This window comes from Pseudogymnoascus verrucosus (genome assembly GCF_001662655.1).
Source record: "Pseudogymnoascus verrucosus strain UAMH 10579 unplaced genomic scaffold scaffold_4, whole genome shotgun sequence".
Classification (NCBI taxonomy): Eukaryota; Fungi; Ascomycota; class Leotiomycetes; order Thelebolales; family Thelebolaceae; genus Pseudogymnoascus; species Pseudogymnoascus verrucosus.
In genome coordinates, this window is record NW_017263655.1 from 107,272 (window position 1) to 124,155 (window position 16,884).

Sequence of the window (16,884 nt, forward strand, 5' to 3'; positions counted from 1 at the left end):
CTTGTGTGGGCGAGTCGCTTGTGAAATACGTTATACTTCCTTATTTATCTTATTTCCTTTAACCTCTTAATATTAGCTGTTTTATATTACTTAAAAGCTTATATAATAATGTATATATATAATTAAAGCACTAAATAAGCAAAAGTGCTAAAATATTATAACTAGTCTTACTATACTTACTATATGTAAGTATATAGGGCACTATATTATAAGAAGTTGCATATAGGAGTATAAGTTAGATAGAAGTTAGTATAATCCTATAGGTCTACTATAAAGGATACTAAAAAAGATAAGGATGTAACCCTCTATAGCTATTCCCTTAAAATACCTAAAACTACTCTAACTTAGCTAACTCCCTATTTGCCTAAGGCTTCCTTACTATATGCCTAAGGCTTGTAGTTGTAATTAAACTATAACAGCCCTAAGTCTTAAGGGCGCTACGTAACGACCATAACTACCCTAAGTAAGGAGGCATCCTTATAATATCACTACGTAGGTAAGGTATGATAATAAAGCATATAAGAGCCCATTTACAGCTTTTTATAAAGGTTGAGCTGTCTACAGTCACTGCCACCGAGCAGAATCGCTAAAGCCATAGTTGAGTTAGCACTAACGTTGCGACTGTAGCGGATACGGCCTAATTCGGAAGGGTGGGTGCAGGGATGTGTGTAGCCTAAGGTAGCGGAAAAATCGCTCATCGTGATTCCAGGGTGGTTCAGGTTATATTCGCCCTCTACTGTGCGTAAATAAATTGTGTGTGTGTACGTACCGATAGAGGAACAATCCGCTGCTCACGCCACTGCCCCCTACATTGTCCTTTCCATCACTCGATCTTCTTCCCAACCCGTCAGAGTCAGCGCTGGTTACGGCCTGATGAACTGGGCTTCGTTCACATAAATCACATCATCGATGAACTGGGCTTCGTTCACATAAATCACATCATCAATGAACGGACCCCGAAGATAGCACTAGAGACCTGCGACCGTTGCAAGCGCAGGGAGCAGAAGCACTCATGGTTGAAAGACAAGTTGGCTAGCCACTCTCGACGGCTCTGGATCAAGGCCTCACAGCATACCCCTTGCGAGATATGCTAAAATTACCAAGTGGAAGAAGAACAGCCACTCAAGATCATCCCGCTACCTTAGGTCAATATCAATGAGGTCAGGTAGCGGAAGCACAAGTACTAACGATTATGTTTCAAGTTACCAACCATTCAGGCAGCTCTGCCTACAGAGATTAAACGAGTTCGGCGACGTACACATAATGCCGGTTCCACCGAGCACCGTGCTTAACACGTCTGACCCAAACTACCAAGCGAAGCTCACGATGGACCGCCAACATCGTCGACGTCGCCTCCGACTTATCCTCTCCTTTCCACTTCCTGACGAACAGCGACTCCTACGCGGACAACGCTGACCTGTGGAGCGCCCATTGGTGGGCCCATGCCCAAGTACTGGAGCGTCTGGTCCTGCGAGTCGAACTTCTCGCTGCATCTGTACAAGACGGCTGTGCACCGCGTGGATGTACGGACAAAACACGGGTAGGACGTCGCAAGCTGGCGAGGGAGTGGAGAGTCGAGACAGGTTGGGAGAACCAAAGCAGCCCGGAATGTTATTGTGTCAGGCAACGAATAAGCCGCGGAGGAGTATGCTTTAACCATCCCTTAAATAAGAGCTTCGTGCTTAACTTGATATAGTATTTGTTATACCGCAGACTATAATGCATACACTTAAAAAGCCTTTTATGCCTAATCCCTTGCCTTACCAGTTAACCCTTTACATACGGAAGCCATCTTCAGAATGCTTAGGGCTATTCCTTTTAAGACCATCAATAGACCCTAACAGTCCTCGTTGATCTTTGTCGTAAAAATCCGACTTTATTACTACGGTGTGGCTCGTTTAGAATGTCATGCCTTAGCATTGACAGAGCTTATCCATCCGATACTCAAAAACAAAGTATCCGTGGTTTATACTGTCGCAGGCTCCGAGGCGCACGGTTACTTTCTTGGTTTCTGCAGGCCATATTAGAACATCTAGCGATCATATTCGATTCCAGTTTCACCACTCACCTTTAGGAATTCGGAATGAACCCCAGAATCCAGCATTAGAGATACTCTTCAAGGCCCCGGCGTCATAACGGCCAACATCAACAGTGGAGGCGATATGTTTCGTATTATATTTATCATCGCCGAGGCTCAGTGGGCCATGCGTCTTACCAACCTCTTTACCATCTGCGAGAACCGTATACTGTTCTGTGGTGACCCAAGTATCTGCAATGGTGAAAACAAGATCGAAGTCGTAACCGCTGACGTCAATATCTTGATCCCGAGCAGTTGTGTACAGTGGCTTCCCTTCATTCCAGGCTGCTACTTCTTCGCCTATGCAGGGTGTATCTGCTGAACAGGCTCCAAAGAACTGGATTTGAGCTCCTTTGGGGGATTTGTAGTACACATCATCCGCCGATGTTCCTGTGACCACTAGTTAGACTTTTCTTCAATCTTTGGTATCAAAACTTGCCAGCAGGAATCAAATAGCTTGTCCCGGACGCTTGTGGCTGGAGCTTCTGATCCTTGACATAAATACTTAGATCATCATCGGGCCACCCCACTACCCACGTGTCAAAGGGATACTTGTAGTTCACCACGGGTACGTTTGGATTGGGTAAGACCTTGTGATCAGAGCCTGTTGCCGGTAGGTTTTTTCGAACTTTGTTGTTCTCCAAGGGAAGCCATTTACACGGCGAGTTGTCCCGCGGACACTTCCAGTTAGGAATCGGGTCAGGGTTTGGTGTAGGCTTGCCACAGCCATTCTTAATGATGACCTCGATAAGGTTGATATTTCCGTTGAGAACGGTGAGGTAGTACTCGATGAACACGTCCAAGGCTACCTGGTCGTGAGGGAAACAGCGCACCAGAGTTTCCCGAAGAAGGCTTTCTAGCCCGGCGTCCTTGAGATGAGTCCCACAGGTTCCAGGGAGTGGAATAGGGACTACACAGTTTCAGCGCCCATTGCAATGCTGGTCACCATCAGATGTGTCTGTACTCACTTTGGTCACCCTTCCCTCCGGGTTGCACGCAAGAGTCCTGCTTTAAATCTTGCCCTCGAGGACAGCAGATCCACTGACCTGTCTTGGGATCCTTGTGTAAAGTATTCAGATCCTGGTCAGGGTTGCAGATGTCGGAAGTCTGGACAGTGGCACATTTCCATTTTCCATCTTCTTGCTGAGGGACTTGACCTATAGATTTGTGAACATTTGTCTACAAATAGATGGACTGCCAAGCATACCTCTTTGCTTGCAGAGCTCTAACTGTAGCGAGTCAGTATAACCGAGTACGTATTCAAGTGTGACCACTCACTATTTGCTTAGGTGGAGAGTCAGACGCGAATGCGAAGGGAAGGAAGGCCAAAAGGCTAATGGCGCTGAAGTATTGCATGACTGCTGTGTCCTTTTCTCTTGCTCTTGATACTGGGATTCGAATGTTGCTGTTTCTCACCTTCCTTCAGGCAGTATCTGAGCTCTATTTATATTTGTTCATACTTGATCACGATGGCATTCCCCGTGGTCCCAAGACATAGTTAATGCTCAGATTCCTAGAATCACTGGAGCGGAATTAACATTTTTATTCATGACGATAATCTGATGTCAAAGTCGGCCTATAACACCTGAGATCACCATTTCAGCTAATGTACTAGCTGGAATGACAACTTTACACGACATACGGGACAAGGATTAGTTGGTAATGTGTAGGGCTGCGGAATAAGCCGCGGTCTAGCCTGCCTGCCGTCAATTAATTAGTCGATATGCAAACTTTAATCTCACCACAGAGCTTTGCATTGCTTCTATTAAGACGAAGCGGAGATTTCAGCAAAAGGAACTTCCCAAGAATATGAGGCTATAGATGACGCAAAAATAATATAATGTTAACTACATTTTAGGAACTTCGTCATTGCATTTTACTGTTTCCAACATTCTTAGCTAACTGCAATCAGGTGGGAATTAACAGAACGGCAAATTCCATTAACAAAAGTTTTCGACGTAGACGTCAATTACGGCATTTATTTTGCTACAGATCTATCTTATGCCCCAGAGAAACCCCTTATACGTAAGAATGTATTTTTGCATATAAAATGGAGGAGAGAGGCACTTATGCTCTATGTAACTAGTCTCCGTAAAACTTTTAAAACCGACGCAACGTAAGACACAAGGGGTCCATAGCTTACATTAGATCCATCGACCCGTCGATCGGTCGATTTGCCAGCTAGATTGGGCAGTTTCTAGGTAGTTGGATGCATCAACCCATCGATCCGTCGGTCGCTAGTTGGATCGGGCGGGTATTAAGTACAAGATCTATCGATCGACTCGTCGATCCATCGGGTCGCTAGTTAAATTAGGCGAGTTTGCTTGTGCTCCTTGCTAAGTTGGGACATAACTGTTCCGGCCCAACCGTGAGCGGGCCGGCCTAACCACGAGTTTTGAAGCTCACGGTTGGGCCAGCCCAACCGTGAGCCCAACCCAACCCAACGTAGTAGTGTAGAATAGTATCGTAGAAAATTCAAATCTATAACCTACAACCTACAACTATAGCAATTATGGCTACTATTGCTTCGATCAATCCATTTCCACATGATGTGCGCACTGCTTTTAAGGTCTATATGAGTAGTACTACCTACTATAACCGTAAGTAATTTATACACGAAAAATGGCACTGCATGCACATAATACTTAATAATCCTACTACCTACATACTATATAATAAAGAGAGCTTAAACCTTAAGATATGCACACTCTCTAGCTTTATGCTTATTAATAATAAGCTATATAAGCAAGGTGATATATAGCATCTATACCCTAGAATTATAGTTCTAAAAGAAGAGGTGTTTAATATTATTATATAAGAACACCTTAAGCTTCTACATGTAAGCTAGAATAAGGTATAGCCTACTATTAAGTAATAATACTATAGAATAAAGTAAGAAGATGTTAAGTTTATACTTAAACAGTATAAGAATTATATACTAAATCAACTAAATATAACTAAGGCTCCCTTAGTCCTTATTATAAGTAGGCAAGCGTAAGAGAGGGTTTAAATTAACCTAATTAATATATACTATAAGCTATTAGGGTAGTATAAATGGATTCTTTATATAAAGGATTATTTCTTAAAATATATATAGCTATACCTATTAAAAAGCAAGCACGTAGAGCCTATTTTAGACTGCTTTACTTAATTTATTACTACATTCTTACCTCCTAAGATTATGTAAGCTAATAACAGAAAGGAATTTAAGGGGGCTCTCTTACTCTTACTATAGAAGTATAGAATATAGGTAGTAAATAGAGCACTATAATTACTATAAACGCAAGGCCTAGTTAAGTAAGTAAATGAAGTTGTTAAGAATAAGCTCTAGGCATAGAAAATGGATCATAGGTCTATAGAATGGAAGAATGAGCTACTTAAAGTAGTGCTTGCTATGAACACCTAAATCCACTCTACAATTAGGTGTGCGCTAGCTAAGCTTCTATTCTAAGAGCAGAGCTCATATATTAACTAGCTCAACAGTTAGGCCTAGAAGGATTTGTCAATTGGAATTAAGTAGGAAGACCCAACCATGGGCCCGATATTTGAGAGTGATCTTGAGCCCGAAGCTCTAATTGACCCACAGCTCCGCTAGGCGCTAGAGCTCTCAATTGAGCTTAGAATTAGGAGCTCCCACTCTAAGCCAGAACTCGGAATTGAGCTCGAAATTGAGAGCTTACACTCTAAGCTAGAAATCGGAATTGAGCTTGCAATTGAGAGCTCACACTCTAAGCCAGAAATCGGAATTGAGCTCGCAATTGAGAGCTCACACTCTAAGCCAGAAATCAGAATTGAGCTCGCAATTAAGAGCTTACACTCTAAGCTAGAAATCGGAATTGAGCTTCAGCGTGGGACCTAGGCTCAAGTTCTAGCTCAGCTTAGAACTGAGCTTCAGCTTATACTAGATCCTATAATTGAGAGAGCTATAGTAGCTACTTAACGAGCAAGGATTTCTATAGTGTAGAAGTATACAAAGAAGCATGATATTTAGCACTTTAATATAGGAGCAATAGTCTCTATAAAGGTTCCTTAAGAGGATAGAACCTTAACTGATCATAAGAGGTTATATGCACGCATTCTAGAAGAGCCTTACCCTCATAGGTATTGCATTCTTACACCTTTAGGTGTTATATAACGCCTTATACCTACAAAATCACTTAGAGCTATATAGAGCAAGCTCTATAGTCTAATATCATTATTCCTACTTCTATAAAGCAAGTAACACTAGGGCTTGCAGCTAGAGAGGCTTCTATAAGCGTACGGGTTAGAATATGGTGTCAATGTAAGGGGCAGTGTAGTACAAAGCGGTGCTAGTGCTATAAGGAAGCAAAGGAGTGTAGTGTACACTGTCATAATGATGATTATGATTGTGGCAACTTATTAGGCCTAGCTATTCGTATAGAAATAGCTCTAGTTGAGAGGCTAAAGCAGAAGCGGGCACGAGCAGACACAGTAGGTAATAGTATATAGCTATATATCAATTAACTACTCTACTCTTACTTTTGGTTGGGCCGGCCAGCTCATGAGCATGAATAACTCACGGTTGGGCCGGAACATAACGTTTAACTATCGTCGTTAGTTGCATTTTAGTGACAACAAAGAAGGTTGGCTCTGCTGGCATAACAGCGTAACTAATACCTTTGAAAGTGAGATAGTATAGATCACAGTTAAAATCAGAATCGTTACCCAAATTAGCAAAAATATCAAAAATCCTTCTCCAGACGATGGTGAAGTGTATTATTAGTATGCCAGGGTTTCATCTTAAGCTCTTGTATTATAAAGTCTGCTATTAGATGCCTAGTGATATATTGTGCGTAACTATACAGAGCGAAAAAATAATAATTGATGGGAGTGATTGGTCTGGACCCCGACTGCCAGTATTGCGGAATATAATTTGATTATCCCCCTATCCCCGTGAATCATGTCGCGTTGACCCAAAGCATATGACGACGATTATCTCAACTATCCAGATACCTAAAATCGCAATCAAACAGCACAGCCTGGCCCTGAGTAAGTCGGAACCTCTGTACACAACGTGCCTACTCCACCATAGGGGTTATCACAGAGGGTATTGCAAACGGTATTCTCGGGCGTGAACACGAGGAAGCCATAGTTGGGCATCGTTAGGCGGAACTGTTTGTTGACATTGTTGTTTTCTTTAGACGCCTTATAGCCGGCGCGGCAGGCGCAGTGGAAATGAGCACCAGTATTGATGCACGAGGTGGTTGGGTCACAGTGGTTCAGACCCGAGACAGGGTTGCAGGTTCCGCAGACAGGGTTGGTGGGATTAGAGGTGACTAGAGTGACGGCTGAAGTGAGGAAAAGGGCGATAGTGATGAAGTTGTTCCACATTTTAGTTAGGAGCTTATGTGCTTGAATGTTTTGTGTGGGATAGTGATATAGTGCTGTAGAAGGACTTGTTTGTTATGTAGAATATTGCTTCTCTAATGAATAATTAATCTACATGATGGCCTTTATATACGTTTTTTCTTAGCTAGGGAAAGTCTATATAATGAGGTAGTGATATCACTCAACGTCAGTTGCAGCCGTTTTTATGTAATGGCACACAGCAGTTCCGAGCTGGCGGGGGAGAGCAACACTACTAAAACCAATGATCAAGCTCTGCATGATTATCGTTCGGGTTCCCCGTGGATCGCGAACGGTAGCAGCAATGATAGACATACCGAATTCCTAGAGCGAGTGCTCTATATCCTTGGTAACGTCATTGCGGATGGATCTATCGATCCCTTTCATATGCCATTCTATATTTGGTTCCGAAACTGATCCGAAAAACTCAGAACTATCGACGAGTCACTTTTCGAACACCAAGCTATGCAGTACGTATATTTAGATGCAGATAGCGCAGTAGCTAAACCTACAGCCTTCTTACACAATTATGCGATCGTATGAGAGCAGATACTCTCTTCCTGTCCCGCTGGGACAGATTCAACCTCAATAGCGACAACCATTCTTCTTACGTGTTACAAACCCCTCATATCCCTTCTACACTCCCCTCAACTTATAATACCGTTTGCACCTGTGTGACTAGATTATAACTCCCTTTACATCTACCTTCCACTAACTATGTCTCCAGATGGCATGAATTTACCCACCACAGCTGATTGTCAGCGCCATCAATGAGCTAGATGTTACTGTCATCGATGATTTTACTTTCGACGTAGCTAGTTCTATAGGATGGTGCATATCATTAGCGGCATAAGTGAGAGCTAGATCATCGAGAATCTTGATGATCCGGCTCTCGCTTATGCCGGGACTTTGTGATGTCAGTTGTAGTCTGTCCCAAATCGAGATTGAATCTGGGTTGCATAAGCGAGAGCCGGATCATCAAGATTCTCGATGATCTTGTATCTCGATGATCTGGCTCTCACCTATGCAACCCCGATTCAATCTCGATTTGGGACGGACTACAACTGACACATCACAAGTCCCGAAGCAACAATGGCTGCATTCACTCGCCGCTTCGAAACATGTTATTGTTTCCTTAAATCGTCTATCTAGATACAAACAATACCCAGCTGTCACAAGCCACGTCAGTCGCCACTGCATTTTGCGAACCTTTGTACCATGTCCAATCGTCGAACTCTCGGCTCAGCAGGCTCACTGTAACGGCGTAGGCCCAGGGTCACACGGGAGTTCAGGGAACCAGATCAGAAGGCAGGTAGGTGAGGTTATATAGCGTAACAATAGGTCTACCTGAATACAGCGGCTATTGACTGGAGGCCTCAGTCCTACGCCTCCAGTCCCTTTTATGTTGGGGCTCCTGCTTTTACCGAGCCCTACCGTGTCCTGCACGTGGGGGCGTCCCCACGTGACGCCCCTTTACACTCACCTTGCTCTGTCCCTTTCCCCGTAACAGTACCGGACAAGTAACGTTAAGGGAACATGCCATTGATCGACCATACAATACAGATCCTGACTTTCGCACACGGTAGTGTAAAATCAATTTAACCTCCGAACCTACGAGATCTCGTCAGCCTTATCTGCTCGTCGTATTCGACTTTTTATCTCCTTCTAGATCCGGAAATTCTAGCATGCTCTCGTCACTTCTGTCGTCGCTCCCTTTCCATCATGGTTATTATACGATGCATTACCCAAGTATTCACGGTATAGCACAGTCAGCACGGACTATTGCCTACGGCCACGGCCAGGGCGATACCGTGCGTGCGTCGTGGTTTCACAGTTTGACGTGCCGTACGTGCAGGATACTCGATGATGGCTGGCTCTACTGGTAAGCTGCTCCACTTTTGATTATCTCCTTGATTATCTCTCAACCCCTTCTTATATATCATTTGTTCTTATACGACGCTCCCTCCGTACTATATAACTCCTCCTTACTTTCCCTAACTCCCTCCATTTCCTCCTCGCATACACCTTTTTTCATACCCCTCCTACTCCCTCTCATCTTCCCCGTCCTCCTCATAAAGCCCCCCTATACAACTTCTTCCTACTAATAACCTGCTCCGCCCCCTCCGTAACCAACCCGGCCACCGTCTCTCCCGCCTGTACCCTCCTCCTCACCTCACTGGGGCTTACCTCCCCTCCCTCACCCCGCAACACCTCTAACCCCTCCACCCATTCTCCCCTGGCCCCATTCCTCTCCAACCACCCCCCCTCCCCTCCTCCTCTGCTCCCCCTCCTCCTCGTCACCCCCAGCGCGCAAGTGGACCCTCACACTCCCCTCAAACAGCGGTCCTAATATGGGAAGAGTGGGGGGGTCGTAGTAATGCACCTCTAGCAGCCGTTTAAGCGTATCGAAGCTGAGGATGAAGACTTTCTTCGCGCTGAAATATGTCGATTCTTCAGCGATAACGCGGGCTTTGTCGATGAAGAGCGCGTGAGGCGTGAGAGCGATATCCACGCCCTCCGCGGCGCGCAGCTCATTCTCCGCCGCCCCCTCTTTCCCCTCCGTCGCGACCGACCCCACGCCCCGGTCCCCCACCACATCCCCTGCCAACACCCTTCATCATCGTCACCCTATCCTCCCTCTCGGCTTCGACATCGGGTTTATCAGCGTTCTTCGTTGCTAATAACAGCACCACGCGCCGCGGATGTAGATACCGCACTTTAAATTCCGAGAAAAGTGCTGAGCGCGCTAGGTGCAGATGTGCGGTTGTGGGGGGGGTTGAAGGAGGAGTCGGGGATGAAGAGGGTTTTTGGCTTTGGGGGAGTAGGTGTGAGGATTTGAAGCGGGGGAGGGGAGGTGGGCATTGTTTGGTGTGTGTGATGGCGGTGGTGGGGTGTATATATTGTGCTGTGAATAGAAGAGTGGGTTAGAGATGGAGAAGCGAGAAGGCGGCTGCGAAAGTAAGGGATGCGATGTGATACTCGAGACGCCATGAGCATGATGGTGTGAGTGCTGTTCCCCGACGGCTCGGTGGGATGATCCCGGTGTGACGTTGGTGGTTCGGGGACCGAGGGGCGGAACCTGGGCCCTGGGCCCGTTATTTTAGCGGCCGGCGTGGCGGGTTTGGGGCGATGTCTGGAGTTTGTAGGTGGATGGACAGTGGTATGAATAAATGGTATTAATGAGAGAATTGTAAAGGAAATTATAACATTTCTAGAGTTTCAGGAAATAAGTATTTTTCTACAACTTTAGTCCAAAATAAACTTGTTTCATGCGCCAACATATCCATAGTGTCATTTATATCACCTCTCAAGTTGCATGCTCTTGGTCCTCGTGTCTCCAGCAATCTTCGTCGCTTGCTGGAGACGTTTGATCTTTTCCATCGCCTCCTTGCGAGAAATAACCACAAACTCATCTTCCCCTCCTAATATATCAACTTGCTCCTTGTGGAGAGTAAGCACATACTCGTCGGACAAACCGAGGATGAGCCCTTTGGGATCCTTGAGGAATTCCTCCACAAGGCGATGGATGTCCGTTTTGAACGTTTCGAGGGCAACCTAAAGCATTGTTAATTATCTGTCAAGGGTTGGGAAAGTCCATATAGAGGAAGATAGTCACCTCATAATACGCCTTCAACAAGTCGTGAATCTCATCTTCGGTGTTTCGGGTAGCACGAGGATGGACCTCGTCGAATAGCTGGTTGAGTCTGTTGGTATCAATAACAACCCAACCACTAGTCAGTTTTAGCATCTCTGGAACCAATTTTGGCACTTCCTTGTCCGCATAGGCATGGATAAACGACGCAGGTGGATTTTTCTCCCTGTATCGCATGAGAGCGGCAATGAACCTATCACTTTGCGCAATTTTAACTTTAGCCTTAAAGTTTTCATCGGTCGTTACTAGAGGAAACGTTGAGTTTCTGTGGCAAATGTTGCGTAGTTTGAGAGTTGCGTAGTTTAGAGACTGGGTCTCAAACTCGTCGATAGTGTTCTTCAGCTCGCTTGCGGTATGATGGGGAACTGCAAACTCGGAAAAAGCATAATCAAGAATCAATAAAGAAACCTTCTTGCTCATTTTCACTACCTCTTCCAAGTATGCCTGCCCGAAAGCTTCCCACTTGCTAGTCTGCTGGGTAAAGAGAGGTCTCATCACGGCTGGGTTTGTCATACTGTTGAGCTCTTCTCCTCGATTTTCCGCAATCTGGGTTCGGATCTCCTTGTACAAATCGTTAGGATCAACCGTACTTTCACTGACACTTACGTCGGCAAAATTATGAAGATGTCCCTTTAGCTTCATATTATTGGCGAAGCCTTCCATGGCAGTTTTAGTCAACCCGCGCAGCTTCATAGCAGACAAAGGTAACCTTTCAGGGTTCGACAGGGAGTCCCGAGCCAGTTCTTGGTATCTCCCCACAATCTTTAGGAGATATTCCCGTCGTCTCTCTTGGCTTAGTCTTTCCTCTCCTAGACTTTCCAAATAATCCGTCTCTTTCGCCAGCAGCTCTTTTATTTTCCTTTGCACCTCTGGAAACGCTGTGCGGATTCGAGAGGAAAGGGTGATTGCAAGAAATTTCTTCAGCGCAGGGGTACCACGTTGCTTTGCGGGTATATCAGTCCATGGGTCTCTGCGAAACGTTGCCTTCTCGGCCTCTTCTTGATTAAATGTTGGGGACGGATTTTTAGGCCGATTTTGGACCACGAACCAACCATTGTGGAGGCCAATTTCGAGGTTATCTCGAACTATCCGCACAATCTAACCTCGATTTAGTATTTCTCTGCAAACTGGACTTTTTCACACTCACATTCTTAGGGTCGGGTGCCTGATCACACTTTGTGAATACTCCTACGACCCGCGAGCTTTCAGCGTGCTTTTTCGCCAGTGTGAATATTTGCTGCATTGCTAAATCACCAGTAGCAGGAGCCACACAGCTGATTCGGATTAGCAAAGCACCGCATCGAAAGAAATAGTCACGAACATGATGACGTTCTCGGGCTTCTTCATATGTGAAGTTACCATGGCAGTGACGCGCTCCATATCTTCGTCGGTCACGGTTTCCGTCAATGCATGGAAGATTCCAGGCACATCCAATATGCCAAAGTGGGAACGGGTTGGTCCATGAAGCTCGATTCTAAGGATATCGCTAGAAAAATTGCTCTGCTTCGATCCACGCTGATCTGTGATTCCCATATACTTACTCGCCTATTGAAGTTAGCCTCCGTCAAGAACAGGTCAAAAATACGGCATACCTGTTCCAAAATATCTGCGAAGACCTCTGCAGTTATAGAATTCACGTGGGGGTTGAATGGCTCTCTCTGATCGTCGGCCTGACCTCTGAATGGTTCCGAATCGCCCTTTTCGATGGATACTTTCACAAAATCGGAGCTATCGGGGGCGGATCTTCGCGAGATTATCCGGGTCGCAAATCGAGTGCATAATCCGTCACCTACTGGGAAAGGAATGTCTGTCAAACTCTGAAGTAGAGATGACTTTCCAGCAGATTGGCCTCCCACGATTACAAGCTATTGCAAATATAAATCAATCATGTCATAAAAATGTAGTAAAGGGATCTTACCTGTGGAAGATCGAGGTCGACGGCAGCGCCACACCTTCGCAATTCATCCACGCCATCGAAAAGAATCTTGCTTGCCTCACTACTGAACGGATCTTCCTCTAGTAAAGTTGTAGATACCTCGCCATTGACTTCGCCATCCGAACCACTGTGCTTGTGCTTTGGGATTGCTTTTTGGTTCGAATCCGTATCGACAGATACGGACCCCGAACTTCCACCGGGAGTCTGACGATTACCAACAAGAAGAGTATCTGCGCTCTGCATTGTGGATTATGCTGGTGTTTTGCAAGCTTAAAATGTGACTTGGTTTGGTATTGATGTTCTTGTAAGAGGATTAAATCTGGGAAGAAAACGAAAGTTTGAAAGGGCACGCAGATATATATACATAGTTGTTCCCAAAATGAACAGTTTGAACGCATTGCCAACGGCAGCATACCTCGACCTACATAGAACTGAAAGTAGAACATACTAAAAGCACACTACTGCGGGAAAACACCCCTTAGGGACCAACACGCTAAAGTGAAGCATCTAGCTGTTGGTGTTTCATTCTTCAGCAAATCATAGGATGACTTATCGTTGCGGGTCTGCTCCGGAGAAAATAGCGCCTAATACTAGCGCTTGATTGACGGAGGTTTGTTCTGGGGGTCTCGTAAATGTCACCGGGGCCGGCGACGAAATGTGAGGCCTTCAAACGTTCTACGTGCTGACGTATCTTCATGGCATCATTTCCAATGGCTGCTGTCAACATAGCCATGAAACATGTTTACTGTATTCCTGCGTCGCAAATAATCAACGAAAATCAATCAATTAAAACCGTCAAGGTGATGCGACTTAAAACAATGGATTTGGGTTCGGGCCGCTTCTCGAAAAGGCACATGTTGGACTAACCCCCACCCCCCCCTGTATCCAACCAACATATGCAGCCCCCAAACGACGACATGACGCGTCTTGCCAGATGAGGTGAACGCTAAGCCTAGGAGGGCGACCACTATTCCTGAGAATACGGGCTCATTATTTTTTATATTATATATTTATCTTATATTTACAAATTAAGGGAATGAAATCTATATAATATGAATTAATACATATCACGTGATTCTACTTATACGTAAGCTAACTTAGACTACTCAGCTAAGTACGTCCTTAGGCATCTATGCATTAGTTCGTTTACATTGTGCATTCCGGTTAATATCCAAGCATTGGTTTGTTTACATTGTGTTTCTTGGTAACAACATCGACCACGAATACTCATATCGAATGCGACAACGATTCTACAACCCACAATCTACAATACAGCATCGCGCATTGAAACCTCACGATGTCCTACAATCCACGCATGAGCATGGCTCCCCCCCCATCTCAGCAAAAAAGCCGCGTCACGAAAAAAGAAGAAGAGAGCGATGCGTTTATGCGCCTGGTAATCCCACCCGCCCCGCGCAATCCATAGAAGTCCAAGAGCTGACAAAATATCCCACAGCCCGACAAGGAAATTGCAGGATGCATCAGCGATATTGGTGTCCCATTCACTGCCGCCGACCTCCAGAAGCCGAATCCGCTTCAGATCCAACAAATCTTCCAATGGTTCGCCGAGCTGCTCATGAACGCGACCCACGACACCATCGGGCCTGCGATGCGCGCGGCCGCTGAGGATGTTTGCGGCGAGTACATGGATGTGGTTCCGTCGGATGTGCGCAACTTGATGGGCTTCTATATGTCGCTCCGCAAGCTGCTGCTGGAGTGCGGGGTGCACGACTTCTCGTTCCAGGACCTCCAGAAGCCGACACACGAGCGCCTGAGCAAGATCTTCAGCTACATTATCAATTTTGTGCGCTTCAGGGAGAGTCAGACGGGCGTCATCGATGAACATTTCAACAAGGCTGAGACGACGAAAGGGAGGATCGAGACGCTGTATATGGAGAACCAGGAGATGGAGGCGCGACTGGAGGAGATGAGGAGAAATCGGAAAGCGATGGAAAGTCATGTTTCGGAGAAGGTGAAGCGCAACCAGGAGTTGAAACAGAGATTAAGGGCGCTCCAGGTCAGCCAGACGGAAGTTATGGCAAGATACGACGGGCTTCAGAAGAAGAAGGACGAGTTGACACATGTCCTGGAAGACAAGACGGCGACGGCAATTAATCTGAGGCAGGAGAGCGGGAAGTTGAGGCCATATGTGTTGCAGAGCCCTGCGGCACTGCAGGCTACACTGACGGATCTGGGAGCGTCACTGAGCAACGAAAAGGCACATATCGACAGCCTTGACCGCCGCGCAAGAGCACTCCAGACTAGCACCGACACCTTTGGCGTCGTATCAACAGATGTCGCCTCTGTGTCGAAGATCCTTGAAGAGACGGCAGCGGAGCTACAGAAGGAGGATGAGGAGAACGTCAAAAACTCGCGGCAGCGTGATGCGCTGTCGGAGCGCGGGAATAACGTGCGTGAGGTCGAGCGCGAAGAGTCGCTTCTTAGGAGGCAGCTGGCGAAGTACAACGAGCGCACAGAGAAACTGCGTGAGGGGAGTCGGGAGAAGGCTCAGGCGGCGAAAGAGAGGATGGAGGAGTTGAGGGCGGTGCATAGGACGCTGACGGAGGAGAGGGGAGACAAGGGACGGGAGATGGAGAGGAGGAGGGTGAGGATCGAACAGACTGAGAAGAAGGTATGTTCATCTTTGTATTTCTGGGACTTAATGAGATTTGACGCTAACTGTCGCATAGATGGTGGATCTGAAGGAGAACATCGAGAACGAGATACACACAGCGCACGACGAATTCTTGAAGATGGATTCGCACATCAAGCTGTACATCACGGAGATGGAGCAGTCGTTGTAGAATGTTGGTCTATTCGGAGAGATGATTGGGGATAGGTATAAACACGGGATTGGGCGGCGTTTCGGGGAGCGTAATGTGCTGGGAATACCTCTGGATACTGGTGTTGCTTACGATGCAGGTTGGGGGGATTGCGTGATACCTTGTTAAAGTTGAATGATAATGAATAAATGGACTTGTTTTTGCAACAGTAGTCCTCATGTGGAAGTTAATGAATGGTGTCTGACTGAAGGTAAATTGATTTTGGAAACTGAATATCACTTTGTCTAACTGAGAATCTGGGAAGGTGTTTTAAACGTTGGCTTTGCCACAAAGCTTTTTTGGCGGGGCTGACGTGAGATACGCATCCCTGCATCTGCTTCCTTCCACGATCAACAACAATCCCCATCTCTCTGCCATTGTCCAACTGCCACCATCTCGAAACCGTTCACTCGTCTACTAAGAGTATAATATCATACTCTAACGCCGTTAACTCTCCATCTCCGCGCCAACCACCCACAATGTTCTCCCTCCGCCACCTTCCCCCTCTGGTCGTGGCTACTGGGATGGGCCTCGGTGGGACTATGCCATTCTTCAGTCCCTCCCGCGCAATGACGACCTTCGGGCTTCCCCCCTCTCTGGCCGATAACCCAGCCGCTCAGGTCCTCATGACCATCATGGCCGGCCGCAACGTCGCGCTCGGGGCCGCGATCTGGCTGCTGTACCTGCAGGGGGAGCTGGGATCCGTGGACACGGTGCTGGGGTGCGTAGGGATTGTAGGGCTGGTGGATGGATGGGTGTGTTGGAGAGAAGGGGTCACTGGGACTGCGTGGTTTAGATTTGCTAATGGGCTGTTTTTTGGGGGGTGGGGGGTCTTAGGGATGACGGCTGGGAGGGGGAGGTAGGGTAACTGAGAATCGGAGAATATAGCTAGGCGACTGAGAATGGGAGTATCTAGCTAGGCGACTGGGAATCAGGGAATCTAGCTTAGGGACTAAGAATGGGAGTATCTAGCTAGGCGACTGAGAATTAGGGAATATAGCTAGGTGACTATAGGGTTTAAGGGCACGTT

At 46.4% G+C, this 16,884-nt stretch overlaps 4 protein-coding genes across 4 annotated transcripts; 1 reads left to right on the forward strand and 3 right to left on the reverse strand.

Moving 5' to 3' along the window:
• Positions 1-1,708: 1,708 nt before the first annotated feature.
• Positions 1,709-3,515, reverse strand: VE01_01392 (uncharacterized protein). Its single transcript, XM_059463355.1, has 6 exons — positions 3,356-3,515; positions 3,285-3,306; positions 3,046-3,234; positions 2,517-2,987; positions 2,069-2,467; positions 1,709-2,011 (listed from the first exon to the last, which is right to left on the reverse strand). The coding sequence occupies exons 1-6, from the start codon at positions 3,431-3,433 to the stop codon at positions 1,914-1,916; spliced, it is 1,257 nt and encodes a 418-aa protein (XP_059320029.1). The 5' UTR covers positions 3,434-3,515; the 3' UTR covers positions 1,709-1,913.
• Positions 3,516-7,063: 3,548 nt separating this feature from the next.
• VE01_01393 (uncharacterized protein) lies at positions 7,064-7,429 on the reverse strand (the record flags this gene model as incomplete). The annotated part of the gene is made up of 1 exon (XM_018270916.1): positions 7,064-7,429. One exon carries the CDS (start codon positions 7,427-7,429, stop codon positions 7,064-7,066), a length of 366 nt encoding a protein of 121 aa, XP_018134106.1.
• Positions 7,430-10,589: 3,160 nt separating this feature from the next.
• VE01_01394 (uncharacterized protein) lies at positions 10,590-13,557 on the reverse strand. The gene is made up of 6 exons (XM_018270917.2): positions 13,015-13,557; positions 12,689-12,961; positions 12,418-12,641; positions 12,244-12,370; positions 11,061-12,194; positions 10,590-10,999 (listed from the first exon to the last, which is right to left on the reverse strand). The coding sequence occupies exons 1-6, from the start codon at positions 13,273-13,275 to the stop codon at positions 10,745-10,747; spliced, it is 2,274 nt and encodes a 757-aa protein (XP_018134101.2). The 5' UTR covers positions 13,276-13,557; the 3' UTR covers positions 10,590-10,744.
• Positions 13,558-14,179: 622 nt separating this feature from the next.
• Positions 14,180-16,777, forward strand: NUF2 (kinetochore-associated Ndc80 complex subunit nuf2). Its single transcript, XM_018270918.2, has 4 exons — positions 14,180-14,428; positions 14,489-15,664; positions 15,723-16,065; positions 16,120-16,777. Exons 1-3 carry the CDS (start codon positions 14,330-14,332, stop codon positions 15,834-15,836), a joined length of 1,389 nt encoding a protein of 462 aa, XP_018134102.1. The 5' UTR covers positions 14,180-14,329; the 3' UTR covers positions 15,837-16,065; positions 16,120-16,777.
• Positions 16,778-16,884: the final 107 nt, after the last annotated feature.